This window comes from Primulina eburnea, chromosome 15 (assembly GCF_022965805.1).
Source record: "Primulina eburnea isolate SZY01 chromosome 15, ASM2296580v1, whole genome shotgun sequence".
In the NCBI taxonomy this organism is placed as follows: Eukaryota; Viridiplantae; Streptophyta; class Magnoliopsida; order Lamiales; family Gesneriaceae; genus Primulina; species Primulina eburnea.
Window position 1 is genome coordinate 927,276 of NC_133115.1, and position 22,249 is coordinate 949,524.

Below are 22,249 nucleotides of genomic sequence, written 5' to 3' on the forward strand. Positions count from 1 at the left end.
TATAAACAAAAATAATAAAATTACCTTTTAAGACTCGTCCGTATGAAATAAATGACAAAATCAACGAGCAATATTATTAACTAACAATGTTAAACATTCTTATAAAAAAATAACATTATAAAAAGAAATTATTTCAATAGTAATAAAAATAAAATAATACTTGTCAAAAATACTTCAAAAATACAATGATGCTCGATAACAAAAAATATGACCAACGCAGCATCGGACTTGGGAAGAAGGTAAATCGGAGAAAGGAAGCATTTTGCGCAAATGATTTTGATCAAATGAATTTTGGATAATTGGAGGAAGAGATGCGTGCAACTTAAAGGCTACAAGAGAGTCATAGATTCTATGAATATGTGACAGCCTGTGAATTTTCACGGATTCTGAATCCATGACAGGTCCGTGACTTTATTTTTGAAAAAAAATTTAGAATCCGGGTGAGTCTTCACCGAATTGTACTACTTTTATAACGCTCTCAATTTCGCAATATTTTAATAAATAAATTTTTAATTTATATTATTTTTAGAAAACCCATCAATCGTCTCCATCGAATAAAAAATACTTAAATAAATAGCCTTTCAAAGTTTAGGTTTTTTTAAATAATATATTTTTAAAAATTATGTAATAAAATATTGCAGATTTGAAAATGTTATGAAAATATAACAATCCGTGTAATAAAAATCCGAATTCAAATATAACAAAAAAAAAAGAAGATATATCACAGATTCATTGAATCCGTGACAGTGGGTCACAGATTCTTAAAATCCGTGACCCATCCTCCTGCTATAAAATTGCACATAGTCTCACCGAGTCTTGAGCATTCCTTTTGCGCAAATATTAGGCATTCCTCCTTCACAACCATTTTTATTTTCCTTCGCTCCGCGACTTTTTTTGTTAGCTATAATTCTTACAATCTGTGACTCTCCTCCCCTTATAAATTGCGCGAGCGTCTGAGTATCATAATTCATAATTTGATTTGAGAGAATTATGTCGAATATAAAAATTCGAGACAATTGCACCGAGTCTAGTAATTCAGAATTTGATTTTGGAGAATTGTGCTGAGTATCAGAATTTGGGAGAATTGCGCCGAGTCTAAGTCGAATCCTTGTTTTTTTTCTTTCTATATTGAATTTTTTTTGTATAATATTCTGATAATTTTTTTTTAATTTATTGCAGATATTAAACATCATTCTCTGATTCAATTACAAATTCCATACAACCACATTTCAAAAGGTAATTTAACTAATTTCTTATATTTTAATTGTATTATTTATACCGTATTAATGTAATTATAATTTTGTTCAGTTGCATTATACTATTAAGTATAATTTTGTTGTATTTTGAAATTTTAATATTAATCATATTATAAAATTACTAATAGGAATACAAATAAGAAAGTAATAATAAAATATAAATTCTCGATCTTTGAAAAAAATTTCAAAGTTCCTATTTTAAATGTAATTATATTATTTTAATATGAGATTGTTTTAATATTAGGGGCTTTTCCACTGTTTAATGTATTATTTATAATAATTTAATAGTGTAAAGAAAAAAATAGTTGTAAAATTAATGTATCGCGCTTACTAAATTAGTGTGACTCTTTTTTTTTTTTTTTAAAAAAAATCATCTTATTTTTTTAAATTTTTTTAAAAGTAAATAAGTCATGCCTACTTATTCTTTTTAGTAAAAAATTTCAATTCATGTCATGCCAATGAAGTAGGCGTGACATGAATTGAAATAATTATTTTTATTAAAATTTAAAATCATGTCACGCCTATTTAAGTGTGACATGGATTGAAATATATTTTTTATTGAAATTTAAAATCATGTCACGCCTATTAAAAAAATTATTTAAATGTAAGTCACGACAGAATTAACACTAAATAAATTGAAATAATGTTTTTTTGATATATGTATCACAAATCAGGGGCAATACCAAATCTTTCGAATCTATCAATCATTAGTTGTCCGAAATTGAAGATGATTCCACAAGGAATAATTTTCATGGCTTCCATGACAAAGCTTGAGATTTGGGAAATGCCCAGTAATTTCATGGAGCGGTTGAGAAGAGAAGGAGAAGATTACCACAAAATCAGTCATATTCCATTCATCCATTTGGGAGAACCTTGGGAATCATGAAAATTAAATGTATTGACTGTTATGGTTGGATTATCATCATTGTTCACATCAAGATGATGATATCTGCATAATGAGGAATGTTACTTGAAATATATATATGTTTTTTTCCCCAAAAAAATTGTCTGTAATTAGAATTTTGTCATGTAACAAAAATGTTTAAATTTTTGTGGTGCATACATACACTATGAAATGATTCTTACATGCCCTTGTTCACTAGAAACGTAACGGTAAATAATGAAAGGAAAGTTATTTTCAAAATTCATTACTTTTGGGTGCTGAATATTATAAGATTGCACACATCTCAACTGGGAACTGTATCTCCATCATTCAGGTTACTTCCTCTTCTCGTCTATGGAGTTCTTAGTGTCATGCACCAGGAAATAATTTTTGTGCAACATATGTGACAATTGTGCCTGAACTAATATGAATCATTGATGTGGTAAATGAAGTATGATATTTGTCAACAATATACAAGTTTACGTTGTAGATCTGGAATTGTGATTATGATAATGTCATGTTCAAGTCAAGGTCATCTATTAAGTCTCAAAATACGGTTATCTTACTCGATAATGGATATATATCGGATATATGTTGTAGGTCAAGCGTTGAACGCTTTTGAAGTATAATTCTTCGATGCGAGAAGTTTATATCGAATTAGTTTGTGCATAAAATTGATGTTTATCATTAATATATACGTTGTATGTTGGAGTTAGTTTGGAGTCTCCCAGCTATAATATATTTATGTCTCGGAGTATATATTGGTCAGTCTTAGGTCAGATTTTATTCACTGGAAAAATGCATCGTGTATCAGAATGATTATTTGGATTTGTTGTTGTTCGTTTGGATTTAGTTTTTGTTTTTTTTAGCCTTGTCGGCTTATTTGTACTGATTTTTGTGGATAGTTGGTTCGTGCATGGCCGACACTTGCATGTGAATGTTTATGAATATGACATCGTCGTCCTTGAGTTCTTTTTATTTTTATAGGTACTTTAAATTTTTGGTATGTCATACTTATGAGAAGAACATACCGAGATTTTTATATGTCTGAGATCTGTTTTAAAGTGTTTTTAAATCATTTTCCGCTATAGATTTAATTTAATTAATGATTGATTGATAATTAACAATATATAGAGTAACTGATCTTCACAATATATGATATTTTACTTTAACTAATCTAAACCTATATCTTAATAATAATAATAATAATAATAATAATAATAATAATAATAATAATAATAATAATAATAATAATAATAATAATTTTTATAATAATATTAAGTAAATAAATAATAATATTTTTTTATTAATACTATCATAAATAATAACAATAATAAATAAATAAATCTTAACACTAATAATATTAATAAAATATTAAATAATTATAAGATAATCGAACATGTATCCTTGTTCTTATACCAATTATATGATCGAGTGATTTTCGATTTATCAAAAGCATAGCTGTTGATAATTGTGCAACTCAAATATTGTAAATAGTACAACAACTCAAGCATCACGATTCGATTGCACTCCCGATATAGATAATTATTTCACTATAACATAATGTTTATTATATAAATAAATATAACATAAAATAAAAAAATCTAGATACAATAAATATCGTGTTTTAATAACCAAACTTGTCATTATTAGTTTATTTGTTAAAGACTTTAAATTTCTACGTTCTTAGGATTTAAGTATGAGAAAAAAAAACCTCATTTTATCTTTATTATTGTTTTTTAAGTTTTAACACAATAAATTCATATCGAAACGATCTCAAGTCACTCAACTACATTATTGTTACCAATCATCCCCATAAATTCTTCAACACGTGGCACATGATTCTACTTGAAATTTTCTTTTTAAAAATTAAATTATTCCCATCAAAGTTGACACTACAAGAAATTTCATAATCAACAACACACTTACGACAACAATTTTAACTAAAACTGTTGTTAAAAAAGTTTTTAACAACGGTTTTAGTGAAAACCGTTGTCGTATATCGTTTTTTTAAGCAAAGACAACGGTTCTATAAAATCATTGTCTTTGACAGGGGCGGATCTAGGATTTTGGCAATGAGAGCAACTTAGTTTATTTTGCGACGGTTTTCTCAAAAACCGTCGCTATATGGCGACGGTTATAATAAACCGTCGCGGATTTTGCGACGGTTTTTGTCAAACCATCGCTAATCCGCGACGGTTTCTTATAACCGTCGCTAAAAAATTTTTAAAATTTTTTGGGTGGGCTGTGGCCGCCATATAGCGACGGTTGTTGTGAGGCCCATTTACTCTAACGACAATTAATGATCAAACAATAATGGTTTGATTTAAAACTGCAGCGGAAAAAGGTTTAAAATAATTTAAAACGGACCTCAGGACCTAGAAAAATTTCGGCATAACCTCCCCGTAAATAGGACATCCCGAAAACTCAAACAACAGTTTATATCAAAATATACTCCAACTAGAGTCAACAACCTATAGCCGCACTGGCCAGGACTAAACAGAATTTAAAGCTTATCAAATACTCACCAGATAATGAAAATCACAGAGTCGCCTCAACACATAACAAGGACAACCAAATACTAATACAAATACACGAGGCATCTCCCCGGCAAATAAACTACAATACAAGACTGAGACAACTCAAGACATACATATAGACTAACTGGGAGACTCCACTGAACAGAACCAAGCAATCCAACCTCAATCCCGAGCTCCACTGGCGGAACCTCGGCCTGATGCTGCAAAACGACTCGGGAGATCTACCATGGTGCCCAAAAGCAACCACGCCAGCCCCTCCAGTAAACAACTGAAGTTAGGATTCTGGTATGAAACAGTTCAACAATAACAACAATAACATAAATCATGCATAATCATATAATGAAATGTAATATGCAATGCATGAAAGGCTCCACGAATAATCGGGATAACAGGAGCCAACAAACGGTACGATAACAACTGGAATAATGCTCGAGCAACACAGGGGAGCTACATCGTCATGCAGCTAAACCGCCCTGCCAAGTATGCGAGGTATGCCAAGCTGTGCTGAATAACATCCCTGACTCGGCCTCCATACAGCTGATACGATATAACAGGATGGCACAACAGAACGAACTAGATGACACAATCCTAGCGCTCACCTCAAAAGGCTGCACTAACCATGGGATTGTTCAATCACATCTACAGTATCATGTGTATAGGCCTATCAGCCACACAATGATCACGAGATAAACAACAGTGCCAGATAACAACGGATATCAACAATGGGCTAACAAAAACGATAGGGCTCAACATGAATGTTATAACTGTATGCCCAATTCTAAATGCCAATAATATGTCATAATAATAAACATAGATCATAACGAAGGCATTTAACAATTTATAACAGTCAACCATTCATAACACGATCGATGTAACACAGAATGACAATTAAACATAATTTATGTTTTACCGTCGTATGTTACCGAACTGTAACATACCTAAACTGACTCTAAAATCACAACAAGCTCAACTTTAATCTCCTCGACCTAAAAATGATAAAAAGAATAGGTCGAATAATTCACAATTCGCCAATAAAACTAAATTAATCCAACTTATTGATTTTTAATTATCAAAACTTAATTCCCAAATCAATTTCAACAATTCTGAAATTTCAACTAAATAACCGTAATTCTCCAAAATAATCAAACGATTAACTCGATACTAATTCACAAACTCCTCGATTTATACCTCAAAGCTCTCCAACGATCGAACCTACAATATAAACCCAATATATACGTCAATATAATGCATTAAAATCGACAAGGCGAAATTAAATCGAAGCGAGTCAAATTACACTTCGGGGCAGCCTACTTATGCACCGAAAAACCTGGAATTGGATCCAAAATTACCAAGATCGAAGTATAAACTAGTCGCTAGCGGTCCAATGTTGCTACTCGCCGGAAAAGACACCGGAAAACACTATTCACGACCAAAAACCGAACTGAAAACTAGCTGGAAAATGCAGGAACAGCAAGGTAAGATTTAAGCTTCAAATCCTTGCTCAATATACTCCAAAGAACCAAGAAAAACCAAACAATAGCTCACCTAAAATCGAACAAGAAATTCGAAAAAGAGCAGTCCCGAAACAGGGCTCGATTGGGGCAGAAACGAGCATCAAAAGTGGCAATTCATGGTTCAAAACGAAGCTACCGATGTAAGGAAGACAACCCCTCAAACCGTTCGTGATTTGGACGCCGGACGGAGGAGATATCGCGATTTTCCCACAGCTGCTCCAAGGGTTGCGAAAATCTGGTTTCTTCTTTCTTTCCTTTCCCTTTTTTTTCCTTCTCTCACCCGATTCTTTTTTTTCTTTTATTTGGTAATTTGTGTGTATGTATATGTATATTTATATATACTAGGAATGAACACGTGCGATGCACGTGGGTGATTAATAAAGAAATATATACTAACAAGATTTAGATAATTTTTAAAATCGTTTGAATAACAAATTGTTTATGAGTATTTATTAATCTAAATATATCAAAACACAATAAATAAAAATACATCATAACGATAAATCAAATATATTCACTTATTTATATAACATTTTTCAATTTGCATTATTATAACATAATGACAGCTCTCTCAAATTAACAAAGATATTTTTCATCCAAATATCATTCACAATGGAAAACAATAAAAATAAAATTAAGAGAATAGTAAATTTTTCTAAAACCAAAATTACAATGTATTTAAATGGAGTGCATATAGTGACTGATTCTCTTAATTAACTAAATTATCATAATGATGTTAAAATAAAACCCCTAAACTTGTTATTAAGTTAAATATCAATTGTGTTTTTGCTAACTTTTAACTCCTTGCGAATTTTGTTTAACTTTTTCTTTTTTTAAAATAGATATTACACATCAACTCAAATGTTTTAAACTATATAGTAGCTCAATCGTCATGATTCGATCGATGTATCCAACAAAGACAATTATTGCACTCCAACAATATCAATAATTACAGTAATTGCAATATATGAGAATTGATCTCATGATTTTGACTCTTATATATAGCAATTGTAGGATCATGCATTTGCCGTTTTACCAAAAGTTATAACCAGGGTAATGATACAACATTAACTAAATCTTTTAAAATCGTAAAACAATTCAAACGTCACATTTCGATTGTTATACCTTACCTAAACAATTATTGCACCTAACAAATATGATATAGTTGTAGTTTACATTCTAGAAATCATATTTCTAAATCAAATTTATTCTCACTAATCAAATAATATCATAGAATACAAATTAGTTTTAATTACTAATAATAATTTAAACACAAATATTAATTGTTAGCTAGGGTGACCACTATATGTCCTCACCTATGCTTCATTAAGTTGCAATCATAATAATAATAATACACAATGAATTGGTAAACATAACTTAGTTAATTTAATAAATGAGTTATATTAAATAACAATTTTGTTATTTTGAAATGTGAAAAATAGCTTTTATATATAAATTCATCATATATAATGCTAAATTAATTAATATGTAGAAAAGAGAAAAAAAATATTTTTTTTATGTATGTAATTTCATCATATACAGTTACAAATTAATTAATATATTGAAAAGAAAAAACAATATAACAAATAATATATTATATATGATGATTTCGTAATAGAATAATGCTAATATAATCATACTTTGTATTATGTTTAGAACGCAATTGAAAATTGATAACAAAATATATAATAATAAAAACTTTAATTTTAAAAACATTTTTTTATCTAAAATATTATCATAATAAATAATGAATCATAAGTGAAATCACTAAATTATTGATTAACTATTTATTTAATTATTACTTAGATCAATGTATTGGAATTTGTCAAAAATTTAGCATTTCTTATCATCTACATAAAAATATCAATAGCTTCATAAATTCATTGATATTAATTTAAAAAATTAATTTAAATACATAAAAAAATTCTTAAGTTCCTAAAAAAATTATTTTATAGTAATATTTGAAATATTAAACATTTTATTAGAAGTTTTAAAGTTTTCATATTTCTTATCAGCTATATAAAAATATCAAAAGTTTCACAAATTTATAGATATTAATTAGCAAAAATAACTTAAATTAAATATATAAAATTTATAAAAAAATAATATAACGTGTTTATAATATTACAAAAAAATTGAAAAATATAGTTGTAGAACTCACAAATTTTGTTAGTTATATTTTAAAAATTAAAGCGAGTTACACCCATATATGGGACAAGGTTTTCTACCCCGCAATGAGATGTACAAGTAGTAAAACCACAATTAAAAAATAATTCATTAAAAAAATAATTTGAGAAAAGTATTGCAAAATTGCAATCATAGTATTATTTTACGTAAAACATTCTTACAAATAATTTTTAACATATTTCAATATCTACAAAATATACGATGCTTCTTAGTTCATATTTCAAAATCAATTTGTTATAAAAGTGATTTATTCATTAGTAACCATGAAGAAATACACTAATTTTAGTAACAAATTTTAGCAGCAATAAAGAAAAATCATGGATAAATTGATAAATTCAACATGCATTAATATCCAAAGACATTTAAGATAGACAATAAATTATAAAAGAATCCATTAAAAAATTATTGATTGAATTTACTAAATTAAATGAATAAGGATATATTAGAAAATTTACAATTAAAAATCATATATTTATATGTATGTTAGATGTTAGATTTTACTAAGAAATGTAAATAAATAATTTTTCTGGCATAAAATTTTTAAATGAAATAGGAATGTGTATTAATGTCCAAATCCATTTAAGATGGGCAATGAATTACAAAAAACTCCTAGAAAACCTATTAATTTAATTGCTAACTTAAATTAACAAGATAATTTAAATAAATAATTTTTTGGCATAAAAGTTAGGAAAGAAAAAAAATTGTGTATTAATGTCCAAATTTAAATTACAAGAAAATTTAAATAAATAATTTTTTTGGCATAAAAGTTAGGAAAGAAAGAGGAATGTGTATTAATATCTAAATTTAAATTAACAAGAAAATTTAAATAAATAATTTTTTTGACATAAAAGTTAGGAAAGAAAGAGGAATGTGTAGTGTCCAAATTCATTTAAGATGACAATGAATTACAAAAAAAAAAAATATTTAAGATAACCTATTAATTTGTTTGCTAACTTAACTTAAATTAAATAAATGAACAAGGACATATAAGGAAATTAACAAATGAAAGTGCTATATTTATATGTATATTAGATTGTATATTTGGTTACTCAAATAGTAACTCAAGCCCATTTATCCCGGTCTGTAATTATTTTTCTCTCGTGTGTTATTTAAACTCTATATGTATTTTATATCGTTAAATTCTCCGATATTTTAAAATACATATTTTTAAAACACTTCTTGAATTTATTTGGCATAATTAATTATTTTAATTTACAACTCAATAATTATTCTAATTATGCCAAAATTACCAGATAATTAATTACAGGGCCTTACACTTCTCCACCCCTTAAAACAAATTTCGTCCTCGAAATTTCTGTTTATACACATACCTCTTACATACAATACGAAACCAACAATACATTACTAAGAATCAAACAGATATGGATAAGATGCTCTCATCTTCTCTTCTGTTTCCCATGTTGATTCTTCTACCCCATGCCTCGACCACTGAACGCGTACAAGTGGTATAACTTTATTGCGTAAAACTTTAAGATACAAATAGGATACTCAGTGTACGATAGAGAAGGGTCGAGTTCAACCTCATCAGGCTGAATCATATGAGACGGATCGGGCTCATACTTACGCAACATAGAAACATGGAAAACATTGTGGATGCCAGACAATGACTGGGGCAAATCCAAACGATAAGCGCAAGTCCCAATACGCTTAACAATCTCGTAGGGGCCAACGAAACGAGGTGACAACTTACCTCTCATACCAAAACGAACAACACCTCTAAACGGAGAGATTCTCAGAAACACAAAATCTCCCACTTGAAACTCTAGAGGTCGACGACGTCTGTTAGCATAACTAGCTTGACGATCTTGGGCAGCTTTCATTCTTTGACGAATCAACTGGACTTTATCATGCATTTCCTGAACAATCTCAGGTCCAGTCAACTGCTTCTCACCAAATTCATCCCAACAAAGAGGTGATCGACATCGTCTGCCGTACAAAGCTTCAAAAGGAGCCATACCAATAGTCACCTGGAAACTGTTGTTATATGAAAATTCTACTAGTGGTAAAGCTTCCTGCCAACTGTCTTTAAAATCCATGACTACAGCTCGAAGCAGATCCTCGAGTGTCTGAATTGTACGCTCTGTTTGACCATCTGTCTGAGGATGGTACGCAGTACTCATCGCAAGTCGTGTACCCATTTCTTTTTGGAAACTAGTCCAAAACTTTGATGTGAATCTAGGGTCACGATCTGAGACTATTGCAACTGGAACTCCATGAAGTCTCACAACATTTTCAATATACAGACGAGCCATCTTCTTGTACGAATACGTCCTCTCATACGGAATAAAATGTGCCGATTTAGATAACCTATCGACAATCACCCAAATGGCATCGAAATGACGAGAAGTACGTGGCAAATGCATGACAAAATCCATAGCCACGTGCTCCCAGTTCCACTGAGGAACCTCAAGGCTATGCAGTAATCCTCCCGGTCTCATTCGTTCTGCTTTGACTTGCTGACAGATTATACAACGAGACACAAACTCAGCCACATCCTTTTTCATATTCTTCCACCAAAACTGAGGCCGTAGAATATGATACATTTTCCTTCCCCCTGGGTGGATACTATATCGAGTACAATGAGCTTCTTTAAGGATGGTTGTACGCAATTCAGGAATATCTGGGACAACCAATCTACCATTCAACCGAAGAGAATCATCTGAGTAAATTGAGAAACCAGATTGATGTTCTTGAGATACTAACTCATAAGATTTCAGAACTTGATCATCAGTTTTCTGGGCTGACTTTACAATCTGAATCAACTCTGGCTCAACAGAAATCTGTGATATACAAACAGCATTACCTTGGATTTGAAAATCCAACCCAGAGGTGCAAATATCCTCTCGTAACTTAGAAACATGAATCGAGGATAAATTAACGTCAACAACCTTACGACTCAAAGCATCGGCGATGACATTCACTTTTCCCGGATGATAATGGATCTCACAATCATAATCTTTCAAAAGATCCATCCAACGTCTCTGTCTCATATTCAGATCTGACTGAGAGAACAAATACTTCAAACTCTTGTGATCAGAATAGATTACAAATTGTTCTCCAAACAAATAATGCCTCCAAATCTTTAGAGCAAAAACGATAGCAGCTAACTCCAAGTCATGAACAGGATACTTAGACTCATGCGGTTTCAACTGACGAGAACCATAGGCCACAACTCTGCCATGCTGCATCAGAACACAACCTAATCCTCTATTTGATGCGTCGGTACAAACAACGAATCCTCCAGAACCATTTGGAATGGTAAGAACTGGTGCAGAAGTCAGTCTTTTCTTCAACTCAACAAAACTTGACTCACATTCATCAGACCAAATGAATCTCTGATTTTTCTGAGTCAGTTGAGTGATAGGTCTAGCAATCTTTGAGAAATTTTCGATAAATCTCCGGTAATAACCAGATAAACCCATGAAACTACGAATCTCTGGCACATTGGTCGGTCGTGCCCAGTTCAGAACTGCTTCCACTTTACTTGGATTGACTGAAATACCATGTTGAGATATGACATGGCCCAGAAACACAACTCTATCTAACCAAAACTCGCACTTGGATAGCTTGGCGTACAACTGCTTCTTTTGAAGAATTCGAAGAACTATCCTCAAGTGTTTGGCATGCTCTTCCTCAGACTTGGAATAGACAAGAATATCATCGATGAATACAATCACAAAACGATCGAGATATTTACGAAATACTCGATTCATCAAGTCCATAAACACAGCAGGAGCATTGGTCAAACCAAAAGGCATAACCAAAAATTCAAAGTGTCCGTATCTCGTGCGAAAAGCTGTTTTCGGCACATCTTCTTGTCTAACTCGCACTTGATGGTATCCAGAACGGAGATCAATCTTAGAATACACCGAAGTACATTGCAACTGATCAAATAAGTCATCAATCCTAGGGAGTGGATATTTATTCTTGACAGTAGACTTATTCAGTTGTCGATAATCAATTCACATCCGCATCGTACCATCTTTCTTCTTGACAAATAGAATCGGTGCACCCCACGGTGAAGAACTCGGACGAATATAACCTTTACTCAACAAATCTTGTAATTGTTCTTTCAGATCTTTTAGCTCAACAGGAGCTAAACGATACGGTGCTCGAGATATGGGTTCAGTTCCTGGCATTAATTCGATACTGAACTCAACTTCTCGTTCTGGTGGAAAACCAGGAATCTCTTCTGGAAACACATCAGGGAACTCACGGACTACAGGAATATCATAAATCTGTCGCTCATCTTGCGATAGATCCACAACATAAACCAGAAAACCTTCATGACCTGAATCTAACAATCGATTCATCTCAATGGCAGAAACTAGAGGAATCTTGGCTTGAAAACCACGACCATAGAAATTCCATTTAGGAGCAAAGCTAGGTCTGAAACGAACTATTCCTCGATAACAGTCAACAGTGGCACGATTTGCAGTCAAAACATCCATACCAACGATACAATCAAAGTCATGCATAGGTAGGACTATGAGATTAAGATACAGAACATTTTCATCGTGAAACAAAACCGCATTGAACACCACATTATCAGTGATAATCATTTTGCCCATCGGAGTAGCAACAGATAGATTGGAATTCATACTAGTGGTGCGAAGATCATGCGAAACAACGAATGCATGAGAAACAAAGGAATGAGACGCTCCAGTATCAAATAACACTCGTGCTATAAAACCACATAGAGTGCAGTTACCAGTAATGACAGTACCTGGAGCTGCCTGAGCCTCATCCTCAGTCAAGGCAAATACATGAGCAGATGACTGATTTTGTTGACCACCGTGCCCTCTACTCTGATGCGAAGGACGACTAGGCTGATGAGAAGACTGGGACGCAGCTGGAATTCTATTACCTTGAGCTCCACTACCTGCCTGGGCTGATTTTCCCGTCTTACTAGGACAAACTCTAGCAAAATGGCCCGGCCGACCACAAACATTACAAACCCCTTGAACTCCAACACACTGATTACTGGAATGCTTGCCTCCACAGTGATCACAGTAAGGTCCACTATAGCGATATCCCCCACGGTTCCCCGAACTCCCTGAACTCGAAGAACTAGAACCAGGCTTCTTAAATTGTTTCCCACGTGGACGAAGAGATGCAGAACCAGATGAACTGAATTGTTGCATCCCCGACTGATGATGTTGGGTAGGAACTCGATTGCCACTCCTCTTAAGACTAGCTTCAGCCCTTTTTGCTATTTCCACTGCTTCAAGATAATTCAGTGGCTTACCGGTAGAAACAAAAGGGTGCAGACGATCGTTCAACCCTTCAATGAAACTTTCGACGACAGCAATCTGACTTGCCGCAACATGAGGAGCATATCTCAGCATAGCATAAAAAGTATCCGCATAATCCGCAACTGACATATCGCCTTGTTTCAGGTTATGAAACTCAGAAGCCTTAGAACTGTAGAATGATGGAGGACAATAACTTTCCTTAAACTTCAACTTGAATATATCCCATGATGGAATGATCCTCTGAGCATTTAAAGTCATTAATGTAGTAGACCACCACATTTTGGCACGATCCTTCAACTGATGCACAGCTAATCTCAATCGACACTCTGGAGGATACTCAATCAAATCAAACAATTCCTGAATCTCAGAAATCCATAACTCAGCTTTCTCAGCTCCCTCTGAACCACTGAATCGAGGAGGATGCATAGAATGGAAACGCGCAACTAACTCATCCATCCTAAGCTGCTCTAGATGATCAGCAGCTTGCTCAACAAAAGTATCATCAACAACACGGACACGAGGTCTACCACGTCCACGACCTCGACCTCGAGCTAAAGGAATCTCATCAACAGGAATTTCTCCACCTCCTTCCATTCTATACGATAAAACACCAAAATTGAAGTGCGGGAGGCAAGATTAGAAATTGAAGTGCGGGATTTGAGTTCCGAGGAAGGTTCGCTTGTCATCGATTCATTAACACATTGCCCACTCAATTATTTGAGAATTGATGGGCGATTGAGGAGATTGCCGACTTGGGACCCTCTGTTAATCCAGAATATTCACACTTTGAGCTTTTTTAGAAGTAGAATTCTGGATGATCCGATGGAAACACTACAACATCTTCCGACGTTACGAAGTCTTTGGTTGTCCTGGGATGCATTTGATGGAACTGAAATGGTTTGTGGGAGTAAAGGATTTCCTCAGCTCAAGAGTCTTACACTTTGGGGATTGAGGAATTTAGAGGGATGGAGAGGGGAAGAAGGGGCAATACCAAATCTTTCGAATTTATCAATCATTAGTTGTAAGAAATTGAAGATGATTCCACAAGGAATAATGTTCATGGCTTCCATGACAAAGCTGGAGATTTGGGAAATGCCCAGTAATTTCATGGAGCGGTTGAGAAGAGAAGGAGAAGATTACCACAAAATCAGTCATATACCATTCATCCATTTGGGAGTACCCAGCGACTAGTAGGGCCTGTTTGCTACATGTTGTATAGGCAACATTTTGGATTTGTGTGCTTCCAAACAAAAGCCTTTAAAAATAAAATGACTACTAATATATTTGTATATTTCATACTACCCTATATTTCATTCTCATATTTTTGTTATTTTCTTCCATATCAGCGACCACATTGGAAGGTATATATGTCATCTTTTGAAGGTATGAGGAAATTTTGATATTTGATATGTTATCATGATATATTAAATTCTGATGTGTACGTTCTCGATTGTCTCAAACACTCACCTCTTACGCTCCTTCGCCATATGAGAATGAGGAACAAGTAGGCTTGCAACAGTCAAAAACTGTTATCTATGTTTAATAGGCTTGCAATGTCACTTATGATTATTTTTTTGAAAAAGTAGGCATGCTATCTTTCTGTTTCATTTAAGACCAAGTCTATAATTTTCTTTAGAAAAAAATCGCGTTCTCGGGTTTTTCGGATAGAAATTTTCTACCCAACACGACTAAATATAGTCGGGTTCAGGTACTCAAATTACCCGATTGATCCGAAAAATGCACCGGATCGAGTCTGGGTTCAGGTCAGATAACCCAAACCGATTTCTCACCCGCTTCCAAACAAAAGGCAGTGTAGACCATTTATTATATAATTACTGCATTGAATATTATTCGTACTTCAAATATTATTTTTAAAACAATTATTATGATTCATTAAAAATAAAATTTATAATTAAAAAGGTAAATTATAGATAAACCCTAAAATTCAAATCTAAATTTATCCTAACTTCTTACACCAAAAAAACATTGTTTCAACTCCCTCAAATAATAAAAATGACAAAAATACCCTTACATGTGTTTTTAATGATAGATTTTACCGAGTCAAAAATATCAGAGCTTAGGTAAAATTATTTCAAACATACAAAATTATTATTACTGAATAATTAACTGTTTGAGGAGGAGAATTTTCTCAAATAATATGGATACGAACCTAGGTTCGAGATTAATTATTTACGAGGTTTATTCCAAAACTTTGGAATATTTGTGTAGAGGCCCGTAAATTCGTGTTTGAAAATTTGCGGAAAAATTTAAATTTTCTCTTTAATTAATTAAAATGCCTCATTCACAAATAAACTTGATAAATGAAGTTTAATGTTCCAAAAGCGGAAGTAAATGTTTGTTTGCAAAATAATAATTTAAAATAATCCAACAACGAGAAAAATTTTTGAGCATAAAAATAGTAAATGCTGAAATGAGGTCCTCGGGTTCCACTACTGCCGACCCACGATGGCTCACTGGTCCCCGCCCTCGGTCCCGAACACATCAGTACCTACAACAATCAAGTCTAGTGAGTCTAAAGACTCAACATGCATATATTGTAAATAACAAGTAATAATAATAAAATCGCATGCAAAGTGAAAATATCATGCCATGAGTAATTATAATGCTTGCATAACTAAACTGAAAATCGTAGCATGAAGAATTAATACTACGTGCGTAACTGAATTGAACTGAACTGAAAGTCGTAAGTGAAATGTTTGCTCCGTAGAGCCCTGTCATAAAATAGCATGAAATAATTTTCTGTTGAGATTATGTTCTACGCAAGTGGCCCCTGAACTGAGCTGAACTAACCGGTAACTGACGACCGGGAGAAATAATGAGCGTCTGATCAGACTAGTGCCACAGTATACTGGGTGGTACAAAACTGAACTGAACGGTAACTGGCGACCGGGTGAAGTAATAATCCCATGGTAGTAAAGTGACCACAAGCAATATCGCATAAATCTCAAAATGAATATTTTGCACGTAATATAATTAAATAACATAATTAAATATCCTGTATTAATTTTACTGATTGGGTTGGATCGTTCCCAGGCTCGCTGCGACATAATTATATCATGAAAATATGAAAATGATTTACTTGACCAAACTTTGTAATTGAATCCAAAAACGAGACAATTATGCCCAATGACTTAGTATTTAATCACGACTCCGAGCCAACCCGAACCAACACCGAACCAAAGTTTAGTCATGATTAAAATACTCTTAAAATGATGAAATAATGCTCCTAAAATTGTACAAGTCTAAATCTCGGTGAATGGAGGCCAAAACATGAAACGCTCTTTCGAGAGTCACTTTGGCACCTTGCATCGTAAATTCTCGTACGACCTCTAAACTTGACCAAATCACGAACCGCCAAAAACATGACTTTCCTAACATGATTAGGTACTGTCCAGTCTAAGGCCATGGGCTAAAAGCCAACCGAGAACCCGAACGAGCCTCTGAACCGACGCACCACTTGCTGTACACAAAATACAGCAGCAGCGCCTTCATTTCCTTGCGTCGTTTTCGAGACTACCGGCCATTGGGGCTTGAGCCACCGACCAGAGGCTCTTACCAACATCCTAGGGTATGGTTTGAACCATGGCTTAGGGATAAAGAGCCCACCAATATCCGCACCAACACCCAAAATCGAGAGGACACATGCAGAATTTAAAAGGGTCGAAGGGGCTGTTCTTGTTGTTTGATTTAAAAACCGATTACACCATGGACCAAGCCTCAAAAGGACGACTTGGCCACGTCTTAGACATAATAAGGAGATGTTCTAACCATGGCTATAGCCCCTAGGGCAGCCAAGATCAGATTCATCTTACTTGACAACAAGAACAGAATTTTCGAACAAAAATATGGCTTTATGGAGTGTTGCTGTATTTTCTCAATTCCAGCATGCATGGGCTTGAACTAATGGACCAACATGGTCTTGACACACCCTAGTACGTGTCTAGGTGCAGCCTTGAGAGCCTGGACACGAGCCATCCACCTGTACTCAAATAAACAAGCAAACCGTGAAGAACAAGAGGGCTGAAGAAAATCTGCATTTCATTTTTTTGAAAAAGTGTTCTTATATTTCGGTTTTGCTTAAATAAAATCATGAGTATGTTGTTTCAAAATACTAATATGGCTTGATTGAAGAGCAAATAAAAATATATACATGCCTGGATTTCGTTTGAAAAGAAAACGAATAAATACGACGACACGACGCGACGGAGACTGAGTTCTCTTCTCTTGTTTTCTCTTTTATTTTTCTCTCTTATTTTTCCTTGATGGCTCACGAATTTTCTACTGAACTCTCTCTGAAATTTTGAGAATATGGAGTGGGAGGAAGTTTAGGAAGTGAATGGGAAAGTTATCAAGAGAAAGGGAGAAAATAAATCTTGCTATCCTTTGAGTTTGTGAGATAAGGAATGATATAATATATTATGGGATTGAGGGTTGATTTAGGAGGGAGGTGGCCGATTCTTGCTTCCAAAATGGGGTAAAAAAATTGCTTAATTAATAATTGTTGATGATTAAATGTGAGGGAATTATCTCCCAAGAAAATATAAGGAAATAATTAAAGATGGGGGTTGCCACCTATTTTTAAATTTATCCAAGGAGTGGCCGAAAATTTCTTTTAAAATGGGATGAAATATTGCTTAAATAATTAATTATTGGTGATTAAAAATGAAGGGATTATCTACCAAAAATAGATTAAGGAAAGAAATAAAATGGTGAGTTGTTAAACAAATATCAAATCTTTTTAAATGGTGATGGCCGAAATTTTAAAGATGAATGAGAATGAAATATTGCTAGATAAACATGGTAGAAATATTGCTTAAATATTAATTAGTGGTGAATAAAATTTATGGAATTATCTATCAAGAAAAGGGTAAGAAAAAGAATCAAAGGAATGAGTTGTCAAATATTTAACAAACAATTTAGAGCTTATCAAGAGGTGGCCGAAAATTCTAGATAATTATGGTGGAAATATTGCTTAAGTATTAATTAGTGGGGATTTAAAATAAAATGAAGAGACTATTCCACCATGAAGGGATAAGGAAAGTTATTAAAATGAATTTTCTAAAATTAAATCAAATCTTCAAAGGTGATGACCGATTTTTTTTTTTTTTTTGATAAAATGGGTAGGAAAATTGCTTAATTAATATTTATTGAGGATTTAAAATGAGAGAATTAATTGTGCCACGAAAGGATTAAGGAAAGATATCAAAAATGGAGTTGCTAAAATATTTTTAAACCTTTTGAAGTGTAATGGCCGAAAAATAATGATAATGATAGGGAAAATATTTCTTAAATCTTGCATTTTAATTCTTTAAAGTTTTATCTACCCTTTAAATATTTTAGTGAATTAATTAATTAAAGAATAACATTATCTTGCATGCATGGCTAAATCCTTAAATTAAATTGTTAACATGTTAAGTTGAAATTTCTTAATTAAAATAAATCTATATTAACTTATCTCAATTGGTCACATATTTTAATTTAGACTTTTTAATTAATTATTGAACCCAAAAGAATTTATTTACTACTATCTCTAATTAATTAATTAAATTCTTAAACTTTCCTTAAACATTCTTTTACAATAAATCAACTTGTTATTTATCTTAAATAAATTTTTGGAATGTTTTCTAAATATTAAAAGTTATCTCTTTACTCCAACTCCAGTCTGATCTCACTTATTTAATTGAAAAGGTAGCAACTAAACTACTGCATTAAATAAATAGATTTTAAAGAAAATAATTTAAATACTCATGAAATAAAATCATTTTAGTTTAAATACTAGAATTATGCATGCCTTATACGCGGTCAAATTTACGGTTCTACAATCCTTCCTCCTTAAAAGAAATTTCGTCCTCGAAATTCGCTTATCCTTGATAAACAAAAGTTTAGACTCTTAATTCTAGAATCCTAATAATCCACGCTTCCGATGCGCTACTCTGATAAGATAAATATTAAGCTGTCTTACGTCTCCTCAATCCTAAATAAATTTGTCTATCAAAATCCTTGTTTGTGAATCGCAACTTAAAACAACTTATGGTGACTTAGTTCTATTCAACGATAGCCCCGAATTTTGACTTATCCCGCAATTCCTCATACTAGAGATGGATGTCCAAATTTAACGTACTTTACTTTCCTTATAATATACCCAAGATGTTCATTGACGTATTATATTCCAATATTGAAATCTTAACAACATCCTTTATTAACTTTATTGAACTCAAGATACGTTAAAGCTTTAAGTCCAAGTATTGGCATTCATGCCGTTCGACTTAGGAGATCTTAGCACCAAATTTTTTTTATCGACTTCTGTCTTGGGGTAAAACACTTAAAAGTTAAACATTATCTCAATCTCATAATAATATTAGACTAAGATCCTTGAATCGAATCTTTATCTTACCACACCAATATTACATAACCTAACTATTTAGAAGTACATCCCAATATAACGTTGTTGCAAATCTTAAGTTCGAGTAGTCTTAATTTATAAAAAAACCAAAATATACGATACCGATCTTCTACCTAAATAATAAAATTATTCTGGCACCAATTACATGCTTAAACTATTTCTTTTCAATTAGAATAAAGTTGAGACCTAAGACCTTTGGACTTTCCTTATTGAAGCGAATGTCGCAATCTTATGAAGCGAATGTCGCAATCTTACATATCCTTAATGCTTAATTAATACTATCGTATAAACTTAATAAGTTAGCCCATGATAGCATTAGACTAACTTTAATAAATCAATTTCACTTATAACCCATAGAATTCTAGAATCCCCATATCAAACTTTTAGATTTCTTACTTGATAAAAAAAAAATCTTAATATTCATCAATTGATAACTTATATTGAACACAACTAATTCTCTTTTGTTTTTTATTTCACCTAAAATTTCCGTATGAACAAATATCCCATGAATTTGAAATTCAAACTTACCTAATCCAAATAGTTTTGAATAAAATAATTCCAATACACATATCCGTTTGGTCACAAGTTTGTTAATGACTTCCAAAATTTCTCAAGACAAGGTGTCTACCTCACCTCTTACGTGCGTCTACCAATTAAACTAGCCATCATCGTACCCAACTTTCCTAAAAATTTTAAATTCTCACAAGGTATAATCTTAACTGTTAAAATCATGACTAAAACTTGTGACATATCAAACTTATGTTCCCAAAAATTTACTAACTCAATGTTTATCCTTATAACTTAACTAACCGATCAAATTTTCCTTAAATCGTCGTCACTTTAAATTCTTAATTTGCCACAACATTATTTCACTAACGCTTAAATTTTCACGCCTAAGATTGATTCATCCTACGATGTCCTTGGTTACCATTCATTATAACATTATAACCCAAATATCTAAATATTCTACATTTCCTTCGAGCCTAAATAACCGAAAATTCATATCATTTAAACCGTTCAATTCTTACTTACTACTAAATAAGTTCTCAAGTTTCATAAAATTGTAGAATTAATTCTTACTTTCCTCGAATATCATCAAAAATTTCCCTAAATCTCGAAATTTCCACAATTACCCATTAGTCCTCAGTATTCTCAATTTCATTTTATAGATTTCCCGTATCATAAGGTTCAATACTCTTAAGTTTATTAAACCCAAAATTAATTTTCATAACACGTCGTACATTTCTATAAATACTTAAAATCCCAAGTTCCTCAAAAGTTCGCATTAAATCCTTAAAATTTTGAAACTTGCAATCTGACCCTTACAGTTCTCCAAATTTACATTTTGACTTTACAACTCTTCGAAATTTGCATCATTGTCCCCATAAAATTTTTCATCTTTACCTCATTAAACTTTTAAATTCTCGAACTCAAAATTTAATCCCAAAATTTGGTAAATTCAAAAATAGTCCCTTAGAATTTTTGTTTTGCACTTAGGTCCTCAAATTATTAATTATTATTAGGTCCCTAAAATTCTCAATTCATGCAATTCCATCCTTAAATCTAACTAGGTAGAGCATGTATCCTAAATCAATTCTACGTTGTATACTTCCAAATATCGTCGTAGTCTTCGAATCATTAATCCTTGCATGGAATCCTCAAAAATTTAATTCAACTAGCAACCACGAACCATCATTAATTTCTAACAAATTCTACAAGTCCCGAAAGCATTCATAATTTTTAAGTTTAACTTATGGCCCATAAGTAGAACATCAGTACTACTAACCCAAAAATTAATATAGTCAAATAATTTACGACCTCTCCTAATGCCCAATAGCGAAATTCTTATTTATGTCTGGTGGGGGTAGAGGTGCATTTCCCTCCTGCTTCTGATGCTCACCGTCCTCATGTCGGCGCTCATCATCTCTCGTGCGCTCAAGGATGCGTCTAAGAGGCATACTGTTCCATACATAACCCAAACGTAACCAACATGCATAATTCCATAATTTATTTAAATTTAAATAATACTGAACAATTAAAATCTGAACGTACAAATAATTCATGAGGACATGCGGTTAAAATAATTCATGCTTTAAATAAAATGTATAAATGTAAAACTTACAGACCACAGACGTGACTTCGTGAGCTTCTCGAGGTCAGTAGTAGTAC

General features: G+C 32.6%; 2 protein-coding genes across 7 annotated transcripts in view; one reads left to right on the forward strand and one right to left on the reverse strand.

The window, feature by feature from the left end:
* Positions 1 to 840: 840 nt before the first annotated feature.
* Positions 841 to 22,249, forward strand: part of LOC140814001 (putative disease resistance protein At1g50180) — a 28,515-nt gene continuing 7,106 nt past the window's right edge. The window contains exon 1 of the mRNA XM_073172845.1: positions 841 to 1,236. The gene's annotated coding sequence lies outside the window, so the exon portion shown is untranslated. The remainder of the gene's footprint in view (positions 1,237 to 22,249) is intronic.
* Positions 4,564 to 15,040, reverse strand: LOC140813901 (uncharacterized). 6 transcript variants are annotated; one of them, XR_012114035.1, is made up of 5 exons: positions 6,225 to 6,528; positions 6,029 to 6,131; positions 5,868 to 5,891; positions 5,618 to 5,665; positions 4,564 to 4,900 (listed from the first exon to the last, which is right to left on the reverse strand). XR_012114035.1 is itself a non-coding variant. In XM_073172700.1 (2 exons), the coding sequence occupies exons 1-2, from the start codon at positions 14,248 to 14,250 to the stop codon at positions 4,842 to 4,844; spliced, it is 1,182 nt and encodes a 393-aa protein (XP_073028801.1). In that variant the 5' UTR covers positions 14,251 to 15,040; the 3' UTR covers positions 4,564 to 4,841. The 6 variants fall into 6 exon arrangements, 1 of the variants encoding a protein (XP_073028801.1); XR_012114036.1 differs by having other exon boundaries at positions 4,564 to 4,934; XR_012114038.1 differs by having other exon boundaries at positions 5,974 to 6,131.